We start from the raw sequence: 19,596 nt of genomic DNA on the forward strand, positions 1-19,596 counted from the left end.
TCTCACTAAATACATTCAATTTGGGTGCTTCCACACATCTTGCAAGGACTCACTTGGAATGTTTTGATGGTTTCCTTACTCAGCAGCAGTTTCTTGGGAAGCTTTGTCATGGCTGCCATCCTTTCAATTGCCCAGTGCAATTTTTAATTTTTATTCTACTTGGAGCATATTCTTTATTTTTACATATTTTTCCATTGTTTAGAAGTACTTCTTGAAAGTAGGAAATCTTCCACCATGTTTAAGGCTAATTATTTACTACTGTATATATGTGTGAAATCAATTTCTAAGCTTTTTCTAAGTTATTTTTCCTATTTTCCCTGCAGCCAGTAAGAAATCCTTGACCTATTTCAATCATGACTACAAGGCTGATTTACAGGAAGTCTCCTTTGATGAGCAGGAAGTGAAGAAGATATTCTATGGGAGCTTTCATAAGGTCCTTATCAAGAGAGGGAGAATTGTGGCTCATGATCTCACTCTGGTCAGGGAGTATCATTCAAACTGAGGGGTATCATCCAAATGCTTTGCATCCTGATTGCCAGAGAAATGGCCAACCTCTTAGATATGCTGAAATTCATAATTGTAAAGAATTCAGGTGGATCTCATGATCAAAATATGATCTCCACATATTGATTTTTCCCTTTCCCCCCAGACTCAAAAATGGAGGTGTTTTAGGAAAAAAATTGAATTTTTTTTTTTTTTTTTTTTTTTTTTTTTTAAAAATTTATTTTTTTTTTTTTTTTTTTTTTTTTTTTAGAATTTAGAATTTTTGCAACAATTTATTTCTGGATGAAAGGAAAAGGGAATCCAGCCGTGTGAGAAAGCCACTTTATCACTCATAATATGGTGGGGATTTGGCTATCTATGTCCTCATAGAAAAAGGATTGCACCCAAATGAGCAATGAGCTCTTTCCATGGGTATCTGTGGGCAGGTTCATTACTCACCTCCAGCAAGGCTTCTCCCATGGAGAAGTGAGGGGATCAACAGGGAAACGCACATACTAAAACTTACTCCTGAGCCCCCTCCATCCATTCACTCATTAAAATCACCCACCTGTGCCAGCAGCAGGCTGGGCATGGGGCAGAAGGTGTTACTGTGGTAGGACACCCCCTCATCCCCCCACAGAGCTCCAACACGGCTTTGTCCTCCTGCTGCCCAGGTGCACGTGGCCGTGAGCCACTTCAAGGTCAAGCTCTATGTGGACTGCAAGAAAACAGCAGAGAAGCCCCTCAACACCCTGGGCAGCATCTCCACTGCTGGCTTCATCATGCTGGGAAAGGTGACCCGCACCAGAGGGCCCCGGAGCGGCTCCGTGCCCGTGAGTCCTGGGATGGGACCTGCTGCTGCAGCTGGCCGGGGTGGCACACGGGCAGGAGTGTCACATCACCCTCATCTGAACCCTGTCCACGCTGCTGTGCTGCTCCCTGTGGGTTTAATGAGCTTTTCCAGCACTGGGAGAGCGTTTCTGTCCCTCCTGCCTTGGTGTGGGCACTGGGATGGGGATGGGGATGAGTGTGTCCCAGAGGAGCCTTCTGCTGGCTGCATCCCCCGGGGTTGGGGCAGCACAGCTCCTGCACTGGGATGCTGAAGCAGACAGGGGGGTTTGGGAATTGCTTCTGCAAGGAAACTTGGGCACATCAGCCCACACTGACGCCTTGGTGTGGGGACTGGGATGGGGATGGCAGCAGGAGTGTGTCCTAGAGGAGCCTTCTGCTGGCTGCATCCCCCGGGGTTGGGGCAGCACAGCTCCTGCACTGGGATGCTGAAGCAGACAGGAGGGTTTGGGAATTGCTTCTGCAAGGAAACTCGGGCACATCAGCCCACACTGAGCGATGCTGGGAAATGCTGGTGCTGCAGGCAGCAGAGCTGGGTGTGCCTCGGTCTCCAGTGTGTTTGGATTTGTCTGTCTGAATACAAATGAGGGGGGAAATAATCTCCAGTAGAGAGGCTCTTTATCAGCTCCTACTTGAAAAAAAAACCAAAACCACCAACCCAGCAGTGAGTGCTGGCCTGTGGGTGTGTGCTCACTGCTCCACACAGCTCTGCAGGGAGCTGCTCCCTGCAAGGGGACAGGAAAAGGGGATGTGTGGACTCAGTGTCCTGGCCTGTGCACAGTCCTCAAGGCAAAACCACCCTTCTTCTGTCTGTGTGTTCCATTCTTACTCCCCAAAGCAGGAGTGTTAATTACGTGTGGAATCAGTGGCAAGTTCATCACCCACAAGGTTCCATTGGGGCTGTAGGAAATCATTCACCACTGACGTGAAGATCTTGCTCCTTGGCCCTGCTTTTAGATCTAGAAGTCTGGGAAAATGGCTCATCAGGTGATTTGTAATTCCCCTTGCCTCAAAGCAGCACCATAAAAACACTTTGTCTCATGTGCATCCCCAGTTGAAACCTGAGAGGCAGAGGTCTGGGATACACCCAGAATAAAAGTGGAATTTTGTAAGAAATGGGTCTGCTGTGTAACAAACCAGGGGACAGTGTGTTTAATCAGTATTTACTTGTTTCCTAAATAAATTCTCTGGCAATTTGATCAAAACCTGTGGCCACCAGGACAGGAATCTGTGCTTTCCTTGTCCCTCCCAAATTCTCTCTGCTAGCAGCTCAGCTAGACAGGTCTGGCCAAATAATAAACAGCCTTGTGCCATCCCTACTCCCATTGCCTTTCAAGCACAGCAACATTTCACATCTTCCACAGCTCTGCTGTCCTTGAGAAGACAGAGTGCCTCATTATTGGTTATCATGGAACCTTATTTAATTTAAGAAATCTTTAAATGCCACTTGATCTGCAGGGCTCATCCATATCTGTAACCCTCCCTGGGCTGTACAGCTCTCTCCTTGTTAAATGCATGGAGTGGAAAAAAAAAAAAAAAGAGAAATGGTGTCAAGGCAAGAAAAATTAATCTGTGCCTCATTATTTTGTTTGGCTTTGTGCAGTGTGTGCTTTTTTGTTAATCAGAATGGGAAGATGTGGCTGTTGTGAGGGAGGCAGTGAGAGACTGGTTGGGGTTTCTGGGGAGGGGATCACATCCCTGCCCTGGGAAATGCTGCTGCCACATTTACCCTTCTCCCCATGCCCCCAAGGGGAGTGAATCAAAGTTTGCTTTCACATTCTGGTGGCGCTGAAGCCCAATTAGTTGAGAGCCTGCTGCTATTGCAGGGCTGTGAGTAAATTTGAGACGTGATGTGAAGCTGCTTTGTTGACTTGCTCAGCAAGACAGAGACCTGAGGAGTTGTGGAACACTCAGTCTGGGGGTAGTTCTCATGTCGTGGCTTTTTTGGGGTACAGTTATAATTGAGATCAGACAGAAGAGTCCTGTCAAATCATACCTGAAGATTATTTTTATCACTTGAAATTCATAAGATTTGGTGATGGGTGGTGGGAGCCAATGCTGCTTTCTTATCAAACTCTTTTTTTTTTTCCCCCCAGTTCCAGCTGCAGTCTCTGCAGATCTTGTGCAGCAGTGTGGGGGCAGAGCAGGACAGATGCTGTGATCTCCCAGCGCTGGTAAGGCAAGGGGCACTGCTCTGCTCATCGACAGGAGGCTGGGGAGGATGGGACAAGCCCATGGCACTGAAGTGACACTGAAAATGATTTTGATAGACTTAAGAGGGAAAGCATTTTTTTTCCTCTTGGGAATAACATCGGTGTGTTTCTTGGTGAAGCAAACAAAACTATGTTTGCTTCAAAAAGAGTGAAAACTTCCAGTCCTGGTGCAGTGCATATTTTTCCTGTCACGACCTCATCCAGGAGCCCTGGCACTCCTACAGCTTTGCTGCCATCTCAGCCCCGAGGCACAACATCCCCCACTCTTCCTTTCACTTCTCTTCTCCACACAGAGAGCTGCTATGTCTGGTGTATAAATAGGTAGAAAGGAGAAAATTATCTTCCAATATGTGTTTTGCACATTGCAGGCAGGGCTGGTTCATAGTTTTTTGGGTTTTTTTTGGTCTACATTTGTTATTCAACAGAAAAGATAAAGAACTTGATTACTGACAAAAATCTCTCAGTGGAGTAGGAAAAAAATCTGCTTTTCTTCCAGTAAAAGACTGAATTTTGAAACACTGAATGTTGTACTTGTGATCCATCCTGCTCTTGCTGTGCAGCTGCTCATGACTGGTTCTGGCTTGATTTCATTTCAGAGGGATGAGGACACCTGCCCTACCTTGGCTCCTGCCTGTTCTTGCACTTCGGGGCGCCCGGGCTTGCCAGGACCCCCAGGGCCCCCTGTAAGTTCACCCTCCCACCCCGTGTATTGCAGGTGCTGCTCTTGCTCCATCTCTTGAGGCATGTTGGGCACGTGGGTAACACTCCTGGGGCTCTGTGGGGTTTTAGAATCACAGAATCGTTCAGGTTGGAAAAGATCCTAAAGATCATTGAGTCCACCCATTAATCAGGGCTGCCAAGCCCAGCTCTAAACCATGTCCCCAAGAGCCACATCTACAGCTTTTAAACCCCTGCAGAAATGGTGACTCCACCCCTGTCCTGAGCAGCCTGTGCCAGGGCTTGACAAAACCCTTTTGGTGAAGTTTTATCCTCATTTCTAATCTAAATCTCCCTTGCTGCAACTTGAGGCCATTTCCTGTCATCCTAACTCAAGGAGCTTTTCCAGGGCAAGGCTGAGAGTGTCCCTTTGGATTTTGGATGGTGATGAAGTGGGGAGATGGAGAGTTGGCAGAGCAACAGCTGCAGCTGGGAACAGGCTGAGCAGTGCCTGGTTCCACATTAATCCTCTTAGGAGAGGAGGACAGGTCACCCTCAGTGTCTGCAGAGATTTCATGGATTGGAGGCTCTGAAATTCTCTGTAAATTTAAGGAAAAAAACAACTCACCAAAAAAATCTTCCAGTCTGGATCCTGTGTTAAATTGGAGCCTTGTGAGTGTCTGTGTGGGTGGACAGTGTAAAGAGAAAGGGGAGACTTTGTTATCCTGGCTGTCCCCAAAGCTCTCTTTCTGTTCAGTGAATGTCACTTGCAAGAAAACCCTGAAGAAATGGGGGGAAGAGAAAACAGCCACTACATATGCAGTGTGCTCAGGAGAAAGGGCATAAATTCTGCCCTATCCCTTATAGATGCAGGAAAGCTGTCATGGGCTTAAACCCCAGGAGAAAATATTCCTATCAAACTCTAGGAAGCAGTTATAAAAAAATTTGCTTTTTCAAAATCTGGGGAAGAATATTTGATTTGCACAAGCCAGCTGAAACCTGACAGACAGCCTGTCCATGAACCTCAGTTCAACCACTCCAGGTACTTTTCTCCTGGAAAATAACCATAAATGGAAATATTTGCTTCCTTTTTCAAGTGAAAAGGTCTCAGATCACCTCCTGCACTGACCTGTGGTTTAACTGTGAGTTCAGTTCCATGCAAGGAGAGTGCCTCATTGCGGAGTAATTACTTGCTCATTCCGGTGGAAGTTTAATTAACAGCACACTCCACTGTCACAGTTTGCTCCAATATCCTAAGTGCATAATTAGCAGCTTATATTGCCCTGTGGTTTAAGCATCTCCACAGACAACTCCTTAAAGAGCAGGACTCTTTAAAGCATTAGAGGAAATTGGGTTTTGACACATAACCTTCTGCTCACACCACTGAACCCTTGGTAATTTGCTGCAGTTACAACAGCACTCACTGCTATTTTTAAAATTCCAGTTAGCAAGACATGTCCCACCTTGTATTTATCACTGTCCTTAATGAGTGTGTCTGACTAGATCCAGCTGGCTTATAAAATGAGTTTCTGGGCACTTCTGAAAGCACCTTTCCCAAAGATCCCTGCCTGTGCTTCTCAATTCAAATCCACGTGGTTTATTTTGGATTCAAGAATAGCAGCATTCAGATTAAGATGTCAAAAATTCGCACAAAATGAGGTCATGCCAGGAGGTTGATTTTTTCTCCCCACCCAGAGTTTGGCAGAGGCAGAGCTAAGCCAGGTCTCCCAGAGCCAGCTCACGTTCAGATTAAGATGTCGAAAATTCACACAAAATGAGGTCATGCCAGGAGGTTGTTTTTTTTCTCTCCACCCAGAGCTGGCAGAGCTAAGCCAGGTCTCCCAGAGCCAGCTCTGTCCCTGACCTCAGCAGAGGTCACTTCTCTGGAGTGGAGAGTGAGAAACCCACCTGAGCACAAAGGAGTGTAGATGTGAGCACCCCTTTTCTTCCTTCTCAAGTGCATATGAGATGTTGTCTCAGCATGGATCCACTCAGAGGGAGTTAGAGGGAGGTTAAACAGGTTAAACTTCATCTCTCTCTGCTGGGAATAGGTGCTGTGTTCCCAATGCTGGTCATGGAGGGACTGGACTGTTACTTTCTTCTTCCCTTTCTCACATTTCCTGGACAACTCAATCAATTTTCTTCTTGTCTCTAATTGTTTTGAGCTCTGTGGGGCAGGAAACATTTTTCAGTGTGGGGCAGTGAAGTGCACAGAGTTCTGTCCCCCAGGCTCCTGGTTGCAGTGCAATAAATGTGATGGTGTTCTTTGTGTCCCACTGGCAGGGCAGCCCTGGGAGGAGAGGACCTCAGGGGGAGCAGGGGGAGCCAGGACCCAAGGTGAGTCCTTAGGCTGGGGATTATCTCTCTGCACCAAGCTGAGCCCAAACAGAGTCTTGACAACACACAGAGGAGGATGGGATCACTTATTGTTAATTAAATGCTCAGTTGGGCTTTGGAGATTGAGATGATGAGCCTGATTGTGCTGAATTAATGCACTGGACGTGGTCAGCAATGTCCTCTGAGAGCAGCTGTGCTGTGACAGGGTCAGGCTTTGTGCTGCCAATCTCCTGACCACACACACTGGTTCTGCCCTGGGGCAGAGCAGCGTGAGGAGGGAGGCAGAGAGGGAACACAGCCCTGAGGTGGGCATGAGGAAAGGCTGGGTCTGAATCCCCCAGCCCTGGGGACTCAGCAAACCCTGGTGCAAGTGTTCCCAGCTCCATGGATCAGCACAGGGCACAGCCAGAGCAGACCACTGTCCCATTTGTTGGGATGGCATCTGGGAAAGCAGCATGGCTGCAGGGCAAGGATTTGGGGGAGGGAATGAGAAGGGACACAGATCTCAGAAATGGGCTAAGGAAGGTTTCCCTTTGCTCTCTGACCAGCTTGAATAACAGTAATAACTGCTTGGGAAGGTAAATTGTGCTCTGCAAAGCACCCTCTGCAGCTTTGCTGTCTGCTCTCATGAAAGATGGACCAAAATCCTGGACCTAAAGCACAAAGGCAGCTGAGGTTGTTGGAGATACCCTCAGTGCCCTAATTTAATCTTGAATCCTGTAGATGGTTCATGCTGACCCAGGCTGTGCAGTGCAGCCCATGAGGAGAGCAGGCACCATCCACTTCCTTCCCTCAGGATTGTTTCCTTGTCTTTGGTTTCAGGGTGAGCCAGGCCCACCTGGACAAGTAGGACCAGCAGGTCCCAGTGGCCAGCAAGGCTCTCCAGGCTCCCAAGGAATCACAGTTCAGGGCCCTGTGGTATGTGACCTCTTCCATTGCCTTTTATTGTCACTCGCTCTTCACAGCTAGAGCCTGTCAGAAATGGGTGTCAGTGCTGTGATTTATGTATTTACATCACCAACAGCTGAACAGCTGCAGAGGGAGAGATGACAATCAGTGGTTTATGCTGATGAGGCCCTGCACTTAATCATTCTGGCCAAAGCCTGCTTTTGTCCGGACTCTCCTTAATGGGCTTTTATTTCCAGCAGCCCAGTGGGGTCCCTTCCAACTCAGGGTATCCTATGAATATTCAGGCATTTCTCTTTCCAGTGATCATCATTGCTTGGCAGGGAGTAGTGGCAAGGGCTGCCACATGTCTGGGATGGCAGAATCCCTGTGCACATGCTGTGGCTGTAAATTACCCTGGAACACTGCAGGGAGCAGGAACAACCTGGGACATGCATGTGGAGCAGCAGGATGCTTTTTGCCTTAAAGGGTTCTGCCACACACCCAACTGTGTGCTTTTGTTTTAATCCAAGGGGCCACCAGGAATTAAAGGAGAGAAAGGAGACACTGGAATCCCTGGCATGCAGGTAATGGTAAACACCACTCCTTCTACTTGTCCCAAAGATTTCAAAGATTTGCCCCACTTTTTTTTTTCTTTTTTCTTTTCTTTTTTTTTTTTTCCCCCCTGGTTAACTACTTTAAGCAAGTCTGAAAAGTTGTTGCTCATTTTGGACTGCCATCCCTTTCCCAAGGGAAACTGAGTCACCTGGTGTAAGAGAGATAGACCTAGCTGGAAGCTGGATATGATGGAATTAAAGCTCTATGTAATGAATAACTTTGCTCTATGTAATGAATAACTCTCTCTCTTCTTTGACCTTTCTCTTCTGTCCTCTGTTCCAAGATGGATTAGGGCAATGATAATCAGATGCTGACTTTACCCAGCATTTCTGATTTACAGGGCATTCCTGGTGTGCAGGGAGCTCCGGGCAGGGATGGACATCAAGGTGCAAAGGTAAAAACACCTCAACCCTGAGGGTGCCTAAAAATCTGCTAGGAGCATCCCAGCAGAGACCCAAAACATCCCCGTGCACTCAGTGCAGAAATGAATTGTCTTTTCACAAAGCCAGATGGATTGGGGGGGGGGAAAAAATGGGATCATTTCAGGTTTGGCCAAATTTGAGCAGATTTCGCACTTCTTGTTGCTCAACAGATGCTTTTCTTACCCATTTTAGCAAGTTCCTGCTAAAAGCAGCACATGGAAAAGCATCTCACTGCTGATGAGGTCTCTCAGAATCCTCTTGTTAGTAAATGACTGGATTTGGCTTTGCAGGGGGTGAGGGGACTAGAAGGCACAGCTGGGCCTCCAGGACCTCCTGGACCAAGGGTGAGTACTCCCTGTGAGTGATGCACTCTGAAATCTGTTCCTCAGCAGAGTTTTATGCTTTCACCTGGAAGTGCCAGGGCAAACCCCCTTCCCAGGGCACCACAGGGAACACCTGGCACACGGAGCAGGTGCCCCCTCTCCCTGCCACCCTCACTGTAAGAAGAAAATCCTTGGCTTCCTCTGGCAAGTCCTGAGGAAGCTTCATCCCAGCCAGAAAATTCTTACTGTGCTGTTTTCACTTTCCTGACACTACTGTTTTCCAGCTGTTGGTTGAGTTGGAGGGGATTTGGCTTGTTGGACTGAAGTCAGCAGGAGCTGGAGGATGCAGGCAGTGTGAAAGGTTTTTCCCCACGTCACTGCCAGTATCTGCTGCCAGGGCTGGATTAGATGGCTGTGCTTGCACTCAGTCGTGCCCAGGGTAGCAGAACTTTAAGATCTGTTGATTCACAGCTCCTAATTGGAAGGCACCACAGGAACACGTCATTTTACTTGGGAAATTGAACCAAATTTGGGTTTACTTGACGGCTGGTGGACCTGCTAAGTTACTGATTCTCACAGCTGAATCTCACAGCTGAGTCTCACTGCTGAATTATAAGGAATTTGGCAGTGGCTGTGCTAAGTTATTTATAGGAGCCAAGGTTGAATTAGGCTCATAACTTTGACTTGTTCATCCTGGGAATATGTGGATCTGGCAGCATTGAGCCTCAGCTTTTTAAATATGAGGAAAGCACTGTCACCTTCAGAGCAGGCTCTGAAAGCTGTTCTGGTGCTGCCTTGAAAACTTTTCTCATTTTCACTGTTCAGAAAAGTTGCTAATATCTACTGAATTCAAATGGAATAGCTGGAAAAAATTAAAACAAAGTATTTCTGCTAGTTTGTTTTGGCTGATTTTTTTTCTTCCTTTTGTGGCTCCAAAAGGCACAGAAAGCTCACAAAGAGGAGATGACCACAGAAGGCACTTCCCACTCTAACTGCTCTTGATGTTGTTAAGTATTAGAGGCCAGCACAGGTTTTAAAGGAAAAAGAAAACAACCACGTGGTATTGGGAGGCTGAAGAAGAGGGTTGTGCTCTAGGCTACATCTAAATCTGAATATATAATGAAAGATCAAAAAGCCTGTAGGGTATAAACTACACTGCAGTTTGTTGGCAAAACTCAGCTTTGCTGGCTTGGCCATAATTGAGATGGTGATGGGAAATGATGTGAGCATGACACACACAATGTGCTTTGAACAGTGGGCTCGTGGCTGGACAGGAAACTTAAGGCTACTGTTCCCTTGCTTGAGTCCTCTAAACTCCCACACGGGAGCCTCTGGAGCCCTTGAACAGAAGAAGTTAGGAAATAACTGGATTTTCAATCTGTAATGTCTGCAGGGTTTCCAAGGAGCCACAGGCACCCGAGGCAGCAGTGGTGAGAAGGGACCTCCAGGTGATGTTGGGCCAACAGTAAGTTTCTGCGTTTGGGTCTCAAAGAAGGCCAAGACATGGAATAATGGAATGGGAATGAGCTGTTCTCACAGCAGCTCTGCCTCAGAGTCTGAAGAATGGTTTAAATTCACACTCATCCTTCTTAAGGAGATGTCTGGGCATTCAAAGCCCAGGCTTTGGATCTGTTGATAAAATATTCAACAAATCCCACCTCCCTTCACCCTCTGCAGATTCACCTGCTACACAAAAATCTAAACAGATTTCTGGTGTAAGATTCTAGAATAAAGCAAGAAAGTCACTCCTGAGCTGGAGCAGCCAGCCTTGGGTTTGTAGGTGAAACCACAGACCTAAATGTCACAGGTATTTCTTCTCCTCAGATGTTCAAAACCACCTGTCCTGTTGGGAAATCTGTTCTTAGAGTGCAGCTGAGAAATTTCTGCATCCCTGTTGATGGTGTTTATCCCACTGCTCCAGCTACTCTTTATTACTCTTTTTCTTTAAAAACAAAGTGTTTGAGTATGAATTCATACTTTTAAGTATGGACTTAAAGCTCTTACAATCACTGCCATGAGGTCAAGGAAACAACAAGAGTGTGAGAAACAATCATTGTGCTCCCACTAATGTAACCCACATCCCCACTGAATTTATTTATTTGTTTGTTTTCTGTTCTTCCTTTCCTTAAACTTCTTTATTTTAATTTCTTTTCTGTAGGGGCTGCCAGGTCCCAAAGGAGAAAGAGGAGAGAAAGTGAGTTTTTCTGGTGCTGGGTGATGCCGTCAGTGCATCATACCCTCAAAAGAGTGGGTGTGATAAACTGAATTGCAACTTTTGTTTACAATTCTGAGCCTGACCTCTCCAGTCTTGGTTGTACCTATTGCTTGTTGCCTTTCCTTTCACCTGCACAGGCTGGGCTGCTGGGGTATAAATAATCCCACAGTAGTCAGGAGCTCCTTAGTATCACTTGTAGCAATGAAGCAAAAATGTCAAATACAAATCCATTCTTTGCTGAGAAGGGAAAAACCAAACCCACTTGGCTCCACTTTGTTCTGGTTTAACGTGTTGCAAAAGGGGACTCATTTGTCATAATCATTGTCTGTGGCCCAGCACAGACCTCAGCAGTCAGGACATCCACACTACCTTGAAAGGTTGTTTTGTTGGGAAAAAAGGTTTTTCACGTTTTTCTCATCCTGACTTCTGGTTAAATCAAAATGCCATGACTTTCTAGGAGGCATTGCCAAGACTGACTTATGCAAATTTGTCTTCAGACAGGGATGAGGCGCTTTTGTCTCAAGTTAATGCCTCAGAATTATAATTTTTAAGAGCATTCTCCTTCCAATCCTACCAGTTTTTCCTTTTCTAGACTTTTTTTACACTGGAATTTTCTATTTCCCCCTCCTTTGGGTGTTGAACAGAGAAGTTTTTAAAGCCTGGATTATCTGCACCGTGATCCAGCCAGAGATGTATGTTTTATAAACAGTTCTGAAGTAGGTGCATTAGGTATGAATTTTCAGAGTCAGTGTTTATTTTTAAGTAGGTTTTTGCATTTTAATCACTTTTCCCTACTTTACTAAAATTTTCTGAAGGGCCCATCATATATGATTTATTCAAAATACAGTAAGAATCAATATTCAATATTCATGGAAGATGGAGTCAAAGATAGGAAGTTGTAATATCTGATCATACTAAATGTTTTACATATCACAGAACACTGAGTTATAGACTTAGCATCTTTTCTGATAAAATCTGAGGGTGAAATTTGCTCTCCCTTTTTTGGTAATTATTTAGATTCGGTCTGGTCCTTTTGATGTGCAGGAGAAAAGCAATAATTGATGTTTCCAATTTCAATTTTCTGGTTTCAGAGCTTCATGATAAATAAATAGAGCTGCATTTCACAGTAATTAATATCTCTGGAACTCAAGCTGAGAAAATGAATGGGGTGAAAGCTATCATGCATTATGAGATCGATCCTTTCTAAAAGATATTAATATTTCATTTTTTTCTTAATTTTTAAAAATAATGCTTCATTTTAGGGAGAACCACAGTCTTTGGCCACAATTTACCAGCTCGTTAGCCAGGCCTGTGAGCGGATGATTCAGAGTGAGTAAAACCAACCCAGCTCCTGAGTCTGCTCATGTGGTGGTGGGACAAGGGGGAATGGCTTTAAGCTGAAGGATTGGATTTATATTAGATAGGAAATTGTTCCCTGTGAGGATGGTGAGGCCCTGGCACAGGCTGCCCAGAGAAGCTGTGGCTGCCCCATCCCTGGAAGTGTTCAAAGCCAGGTTGGAGCAGCCTGGGACAGTGGAAGGTGTCCCTGCCCATGGCAGGGGGTGGAACAGGATGGGATTCGAGGTCCCTTCCAACTCAAACCAGCCTGTGATTCTATGATCCTATGGCTCTCCAGAAGTGGAAAACCAGAGGAGAGACAGCCTGAATCTGTAGTGATCCCAGCAGCTCCACCACCCTGTGCCCTGCTGAGCACCACGAACAGCAAATGTCCCATCTCAGGCTCTAAGCACTACTTTGGCTTTATTGGTGGCATTAGCACAGAAAAGACCTGCAAAATATTTATTTGCAAAACCCTTTGGTGTTTTGCAAAGCCTCCTTTATTTCTTAAATGGTAAAGCTTGAAACTAATTTGAGAGAAATTATTCTTTCAGCTGATTCCCCCCGAGACGGGGCAGTTTTGTAAAGCTCCTGTGCTGTGATGTGCAGAGAGAAGCAGTGCCTCATCCAAGGTCAGGCAGCAAAGTCATCACTCAGCTGCCCATCTTCATCTCCTGCCTTTCTCAGTTTGGACTGACAGCTTTTCAGCACTAGCTGATCATTCTAAGTACCTTTTTAGACAAAATCCTTTGATTTTTGATTTTCCTGAATTTCCCAACCAAGGAAATGTTTATTTTCTCTTGCCTTCTCAGCTCATGTGTTGAAATTTGATTCATTCATACATGAACATGCAAGGAAGCCAGTTCCTATCTGGGAGGAAAGGTTAAAACCAGGAGAACCAGGACCTCCAGGTCCTCCAGGCCCACCTGGGAACAGTGGAGAAAGAGGAGAAAATGGCACCCCTGGACAGCCAGGCAAAGATGGGTATCCAGGAGAGAGAGGTATGGACAGAAGGGTTCATGTGCATTTTTCTCTGCATCTTTGATACTTTAACTAAACATCTCAGTGCCTCAAGCAGTACTGTATAGATAATCCATTATATTGTCTCATTTCATTGCTGTTTTCCTTTTGAACTTCTCTACTTAGGAAGAGGCATTCAAATTAAAAATCTCAAGTAGGGAGAAGCCAGATGCAGCCCACTCTATTTTCAAATTCTGCATGAAAGGAAAAGCCAGTTTAGCATAAAGGTTTGGGGGGATGGAGAGCTTAATTTTAGAGGGCAGGAGGCTTTTTCTACAACAAAACCAGTCAATTGGGTGAAGACATGGTGGTGGAACAGATCAGCTTTGGGCAGAATTGAGGAGTATTGGAAAACACTGATGGAAGGCATGAGGCAGCTGAAGCAATCTTCAAAGGGGAAGTAAGTTTCTGGAGCAGTAGTTTCACAATGAAATACTCAGACATAACTAAAGAAATAGATTAATATAATCTCAGAAGTGGCCTCAGTTATTGCACATGAATGAGTGAAAAGTGGGAAGATGTTTTGCTGGATTCGCAGACAATGTTTGTCAGCGGTTCGAGTAATTGTCTGTCAAAATAAAAAGAAAAACATTGGTTTCAGCAGTGTCCTAATACCTCTGAGTAACTGAAAATGTTCTGTTTAACTCCTTCCTCCTGCAGTAGTCAGTGTTAGCTGGTATCTGCAGAGCTCATCACAATGTCACTTCAGAGAGAAGGGAGTAACAACCAGCAGATTTTTTCCAGCCTGTCAAGCAGGAGAGGGCAGAAGATGCATCTCAGTGAGAAACCACCTGAAGAACATGGCTGATCAAAATATTTTCATCTTGAAACAGTGAAAAATCATATTTTGTGAAAACGTACCTGTTTTCTCTGAGAGATACTAGTTTCACAAGTAATTTAACAGGAAAATATCAATCCTGGCTAAGCAGCACCTTGTCAAAGAGACGCCTCAGCTTTGTGATTTGTTTGATCCACATGAAGAGCACAGAGGTGGACCTGACCCTCAGGCTGGTGCAGTAACACTATTGCTATGAATTTCTCTGTTAAAAATGTTCATTCCCACCCCCTATTGGGCTGCAAATCTGTGCTGCTTGGATCAAAGAAACCAGTGCCCTGCTGATCAGAGCAAGAGTAGGTGCCCAGGCTGAATGAAAGCAAATGGATGTTTCTCAGGGTTGCCAAGGGCTGTGACTCCTCTTTGACTCATGGAGAGACTGCAGGAGCCTCAGTTCAGGGTGAAATTTGACATACAGTGAAGCAACATTTATCTCTTATCTGTGAACAGGTGCCCCAGGGCCCAAAGGAGAGAAAGGGATGTCTGGAGCCAGTGAGGAAGGGAGCCAAGGACCCAGAGGCAGAACAGGTAGAGTGACCCCAACTTCTGTCTATTGCTCCAGCAAGGCCATGTGCTGGCCACCAGCTCTCAGATTCAAAGCATCATCCAGCTGAAGGACCTCTGTGGTGGGGTTGGACTCACCTTCCCACCACAGCCCTGCTGGCAGCATCCTCAATGATTCCTCTCTGCTGAAATGTCAGATACTTTTACAGGTTACTCCAGGCAGCTTCTTCCCTCTGGTACCCATTGCCAGGGGATGATGTGTTTTGAGGACATGAGACACATCCAGGGAGTTTTAGTTTTGCTGCCTTTTTGCATGCAAGACCAGATGCTCGGGGGGATAGAAGCTCTGAAAATTCAGCTCGTGGAACATAAGGGTTTGTGAGTAATCTGTGAGGATTTGGTGTACTCCTCCACCCTGATCCCTGCTCTTGGGACCTGTGGGAGGTTTGCCACTGGCATAACAAATCACGCACTGTCAAAAGAGTGTGGTCAAACACATTCCTCTTCATTTAATTGTCTATAGTTGTGATGTAAAAGCACAAACCCCAATGACTCTGGGATGGATCCTGGGGTTAAGGTGATTCTCTGCTTTAACATGTAGGTGGGTTTGGGGTTCTCATAACCAGGCTCCATTTTTAACCACACTTAAGGTCAAGAACACTGGGATTCAGGTACTGGGATTCAGAACAAGTTTATCCAACAGGCAGATCCTGTTTATCCACCAGAATGAGGAAACTATGCTCAAAAGATTACCTGCCATGTAGGATGGAGGAAAATACAGAGGAGGCATTACATTGCTAAAGCAGATGTGCTACAGCTTACAGTGCTTCTCCTTCTGCAGGCCCACCAGGAGAAGTTGTACAGGGGAAACCAGGTCCCAAGGGCTACCCTGGGAATGCTGGTCCTCCAGGGTTCCCTGGTGTCAGAGGGCAGCCTGGGCAGCCTGGGCCTCCGGGGGGCTGTGATTTCTCTGGATGTTATGAGGCTGATAGAAGAGGTAAGTCCTGACTGTATCAGTACAAAAGTGATGATTTTATGGCTGGTCTCAGGTTACTTCTCTTGAGCCAGGCAGAGACATCTGCTGTTCCTTCAGGCACCATCAGTGCTGCAAAGCCTCCTCTGCAGAGCAGCCAGGGTGATTCCCATGCAGCCCACACGGATAAAAGCCAGCTCCATGGGCTGCTCCTCAGCTATCCCCCATGGATTAACACATCATGCAGCACTGGTCAAGCAGGTGGGAGGATCACAGGGGGATCAGTTCTTCATGTTGCCAGCAACGTTTCCATGGGGGATGCAGATAGGGACAATTCCTCAGTTCCTACATTTACATTTCATGGGGCTCAGTGGGACAAAGACCTGGGTGAGGAAGAAATTCACTGGCACGGAACAAAAGGTTTACAAGGGAAAGGGATTAATTCTGTGCCATTCCTTCTCAGACCCTGACACTGATTTATTCATTTGCTCAGTGGCCTCATCCTTTCCACACACAGATTTTGTCCCCTGATGGCTGGGATGGAGGCAGCTGAAGATGTCGCTTTTCCCTGGAAACCTCTGGAAAAAAACTCCACAAGTCCAAAGGAAGCAGCAACCCAAATAGCAGATGTGTTATGGTTTTTTAATTCCCCATCATTTCTGTATGGACAAGTCAATCAAACTCAACAGCCACAGCCTGTGTCTGGCTGAGCTGTCTGTCTGCACAACTGCAGTGCTCAAACTCATACTCCACAGCAAGACAAAGGCACAGCTGGACACTCAGGCTGATAGACTTGTAAGAAAAAGAAATGCTGTATTGAAATGCTCAGAAATAACAGATAATTTCTGCCTGTTTGTCTGCCTGTGGTTTCTTATTGCCAGTTGTTGTTCTGTGTCCCCAGCACAGAGAAAAACAGCACTTCATAACCAAAGCAGCAAATCCACTGGAGCAAAGCTGCATTTTCTGTTGGCTGCCAAAGTAACAAAGTCTAGCACCATCTTGGCTGTTTCTGCTTTTGACGGAATGCTGATGGTTTCCTTGCAGGGGTGTTTTGTACACAAACATTGCAGCCAGAGATCACCTCACTGGGATGTGACAAACCACTGTTCAACTCCCCTGGGGCTTGGTAACTCAGGCAAAGCCTTACATGAGTCACAACCCTGTGCTGAAAGGAGCTGGAGATTAACCTGCTGCTTTTGCCATGTCCCTCCTGCAGGCTGAGTAGCTACTTTGCATTTTATCAGGTGGAATATTGAACAGCTCTGAGTCTGGCTTTTACCCATGTAACATGGAGGTAATTGTTGTGTTACACCCCTTTCCTTGCCATCAGCTGAGACGTGTCTGCAACAAACCATGCAGATACTGATAAAAATGTTCTTCCTTCTTTGCAATCACTGCTTCAGGCTGTGCTGGATCATTGCCTGTAACCTGCCCCTCCTTCAGAAACAAACCTTCCTGAACTCTGATTTAAACCCTAAGCCTAAAGCAGAGTGGCACAAAAAGTATCAGTACAGATTTTTCAGAGCTGTTAAAAGGTAAAAAATGCAGCATCATGCACATTCCACTGCATTTATTCTGGATGTGTAATTTCTGCAGTTACATACGGGACGGCAGCCTGGGTGTTCATACAGCCAACCTTTGAAATCTTAGCAGCAAATGCATCACACTTAGAAAGCAGATTGTCACATCAATACCAAGGAGAAGGAGGTTTACCTTAAGAGAACTGACTTTTTTAGACAAGGAGTCCAAATATTATTTCTTCTTGTCATGAAGAAAAAATCCTATGGAGTTAAGAAATTCTGCTAAAGGAATATTGGAACATGTCAGACTTGTGTGGGAGCCAGCCTACAACAAAAGTCAGATAAAATATGTTTAGTGCACCCTGTAAGTATTTAAAGTCATCCTTGGCTTTATGTGTGTTTATTCTCTAGAAACTCCCAAGAATTAATATTTTCAGTATGACATACATTCCCTTTGGAAAATGCATAGAAACACCACTCTGATAGAAGTAACATTTCTATTCACTGTGGAGCTCTCCAGAGTTGCCTTGACATATAAAATGGAAACCTTTCAGCACAGATGAAGTGTTGCTGCAGACAAAGTTCCAGTCAGAAGAAAAAGGAGAGGTCAGAGGAGCTGAAGGTTGCAGCACAGCAGGAACACTGTGCTTGGAAGAGACTCCTGCACAGGAACACCCTGCTCAGGTGTTGGGAGTTGCAGTGTGTCTGTTTATACAGGTAAAAGAGCTTTGGAATTGTGCTTTCCAAATTCCTTGGGAAAAAAACAAAAAAAAAACCAAAAAAACCCCCACCAACAAACCTACAGTAAGTTGGTTCAGAATGGTACTGAATTTAGCGCTGAGTATAAACTCCAAAGCTGTGATAAGTGGCCAGTGAAACTTGTGGGCAGAAAATTATTGCTATTAAATGTTTACAAATTGGGGAAGACGAGCAGTGCAATGAGGAACATCTGAATTGCAGGTTATTCTGCTTCCTTTCTGACTTCAACCAGTGCAGCCAAATTCCCAGTCCTGAACTTGCTGTTCTGCCTGTTAAAATTAGTAACCACAGGTGATTTGAGACAGAACTCCTTTAGGTTTCTTTATCAACTGTTTTTGCAAATTGCTCACATCCCCTCTCTGCCTGTCTTGGGATTTGATCTATTTTGGTGGAATTTCTAGTGACATTTGCTTTTGTCTGGTTATTTCAGAGACAACAGCAATGGTCAGACTTCAACAAAATTGGGTCCCAGCAGGGCTATTGATTAGGAGACAGACAACCTGCACAAACAACTTGTCCATTTATCTTCCTAAACTTTCTCCCATGAGTGGTTTTATTTACTTGAAATCAAGGATACTTAGTCCATGTAGTGTCACAGAGCCTGTGCCAGTGCTTTGTAACCCAATTCCTCAAGCCAAGGAGCTTTTTTGCTGCAAGATTTTATGCTCTGACAGTTTGACCCACCTCGTGTAGGTGGATTGTGGCAGGGGCTGAGGACCTTTCAATGACAGATATTTTTGGAACAAACATTTTTTGAGGCATTATCTCTGTCTCAGGGGTAAGATACAACCATAGGAGTAACCAGCAATGCTGTTAACAAGTAGTAGAACTTGTTATGTCCTTTCTCCATGACTCAACAGCTTGGCTGGACCAGAATTATAGGGCTGGAAACAAAAAGATATCCTGGGAGTGGATAAAGTGTCATCAATGGACATCACTGCAGTTGGGGAGGGCCACGTGGGGCTGTTATGGGGGTGTTTATCTTAGGACTGTACATGAATCCTGCATCTTTGCCTGTCTGTGAATTGCCTTGAGCCAAATTTCTTGATAAATATCTAGAGAAACTTCTCCAACAGGGAGGTGTTAAAAGCTATGTGGATTAGCTCACTGGGGAATGAGATGGAAATAAGCCCTGGACATGCTGGGGAAATGGGGATTTCATAGATCATCCCACCAGGCAGCTGCAGATAGAACACCCTGCATCCCCTGTGGCTGGGAAGATGATCTGGACAAAGTGAGCATTAGGGAAGCAGGAGAAATGAGCTGTAGGGAAAAACAGAACAATGGAGGTAACTGAGGTTGGTACAGCCAGTTTTGTTCCGTTCATGCCCAAAGGAGCTGTACTGGAGGGAAAGCATCAAACACCATGGTAAGGATCCAATCTCTCCTGCACAAGTAAAACAGAAAAGATCAACATCCGTATCTGCTGTCTTTGATGCCTTTGGGGTCTCTGAGCTTAGTTCTGCACTCCTGGAAGCTGAAAACCATTTACTTTGCTCTGAATCTCTTCCAATACATTTTAGGGCTCTTGTTGTGTCCCACTCTTGCTTCCCCACTCTTTTTGTGATGTCAGCTTGTTCACTCAAGTCCTGGGAATAATTTCTGAGCTGGGAGCATTACAAATGCCAACAGTCTGGCTGCATGC

General features: G+C 45.5%; 1 protein-coding gene across 2 annotated transcripts in view; it reads left to right on the forward strand.

Annotated features, from left to right (window-relative positions):
* Positions 1 to 16,520, forward strand: part of COL20A1 (collagen type XX alpha 1 chain) — a 52,062-nt gene extending 35,542 nt beyond the window's left edge. For both annotated transcript variants that reach the window (XM_039719231.1, XM_039719233.1), the window contains exons 25-40: positions 324 to 433; positions 1,158 to 1,316; positions 3,429 to 3,506; positions 4,142 to 4,228; positions 6,486 to 6,539; positions 7,362 to 7,457; positions 7,958 to 8,011; positions 8,383 to 8,436; positions 8,755 to 8,808; positions 10,181 to 10,252; positions 10,946 to 10,981; positions 12,265 to 12,331; positions 13,153 to 13,341; positions 14,646 to 14,723; positions 15,541 to 15,696; positions 16,190 to 16,520. In XM_039719231.1, coding sequence (XP_039575165.1) covers positions 324 to 433; positions 1,158 to 1,316; positions 3,429 to 3,506; positions 4,142 to 4,228; positions 6,486 to 6,539; positions 7,362 to 7,457; positions 7,958 to 8,011; positions 8,383 to 8,436; positions 8,755 to 8,808; positions 10,181 to 10,252; positions 10,946 to 10,981; positions 12,265 to 12,331; positions 13,153 to 13,341; positions 14,646 to 14,723; positions 15,541 to 15,696; positions 16,190 to 16,203 — 1,358 coding nt within the window. In that variant the 3' untranslated portion in view covers positions 16,204 to 16,520. The remainder of the gene's footprint in view (positions 1 to 323; positions 434 to 1,157; positions 1,317 to 3,428; positions 3,507 to 4,141; positions 4,229 to 6,485; positions 6,540 to 7,361; positions 7,458 to 7,957; positions 8,012 to 8,382; positions 8,437 to 8,754; positions 8,809 to 10,180; positions 10,253 to 10,945; positions 10,982 to 12,264; positions 12,332 to 13,152; positions 13,342 to 14,645; positions 14,724 to 15,540; positions 15,697 to 16,189) is intronic.
* Positions 16,521 to 19,596: the final 3,076 nt, after the last annotated feature.

The sequence above is a fragment of the Passer montanus genome, unplaced genomic scaffold (genome assembly GCF_014805655.1).
Source record: "Passer montanus isolate IOZ18808 unplaced genomic scaffold, ASM1480565v1 scaffold41, whole genome shotgun sequence".
NCBI classification, from domain to species: Eukaryota; Metazoa; Chordata; class Aves; order Passeriformes; family Passeridae; genus Passer; species Passer montanus.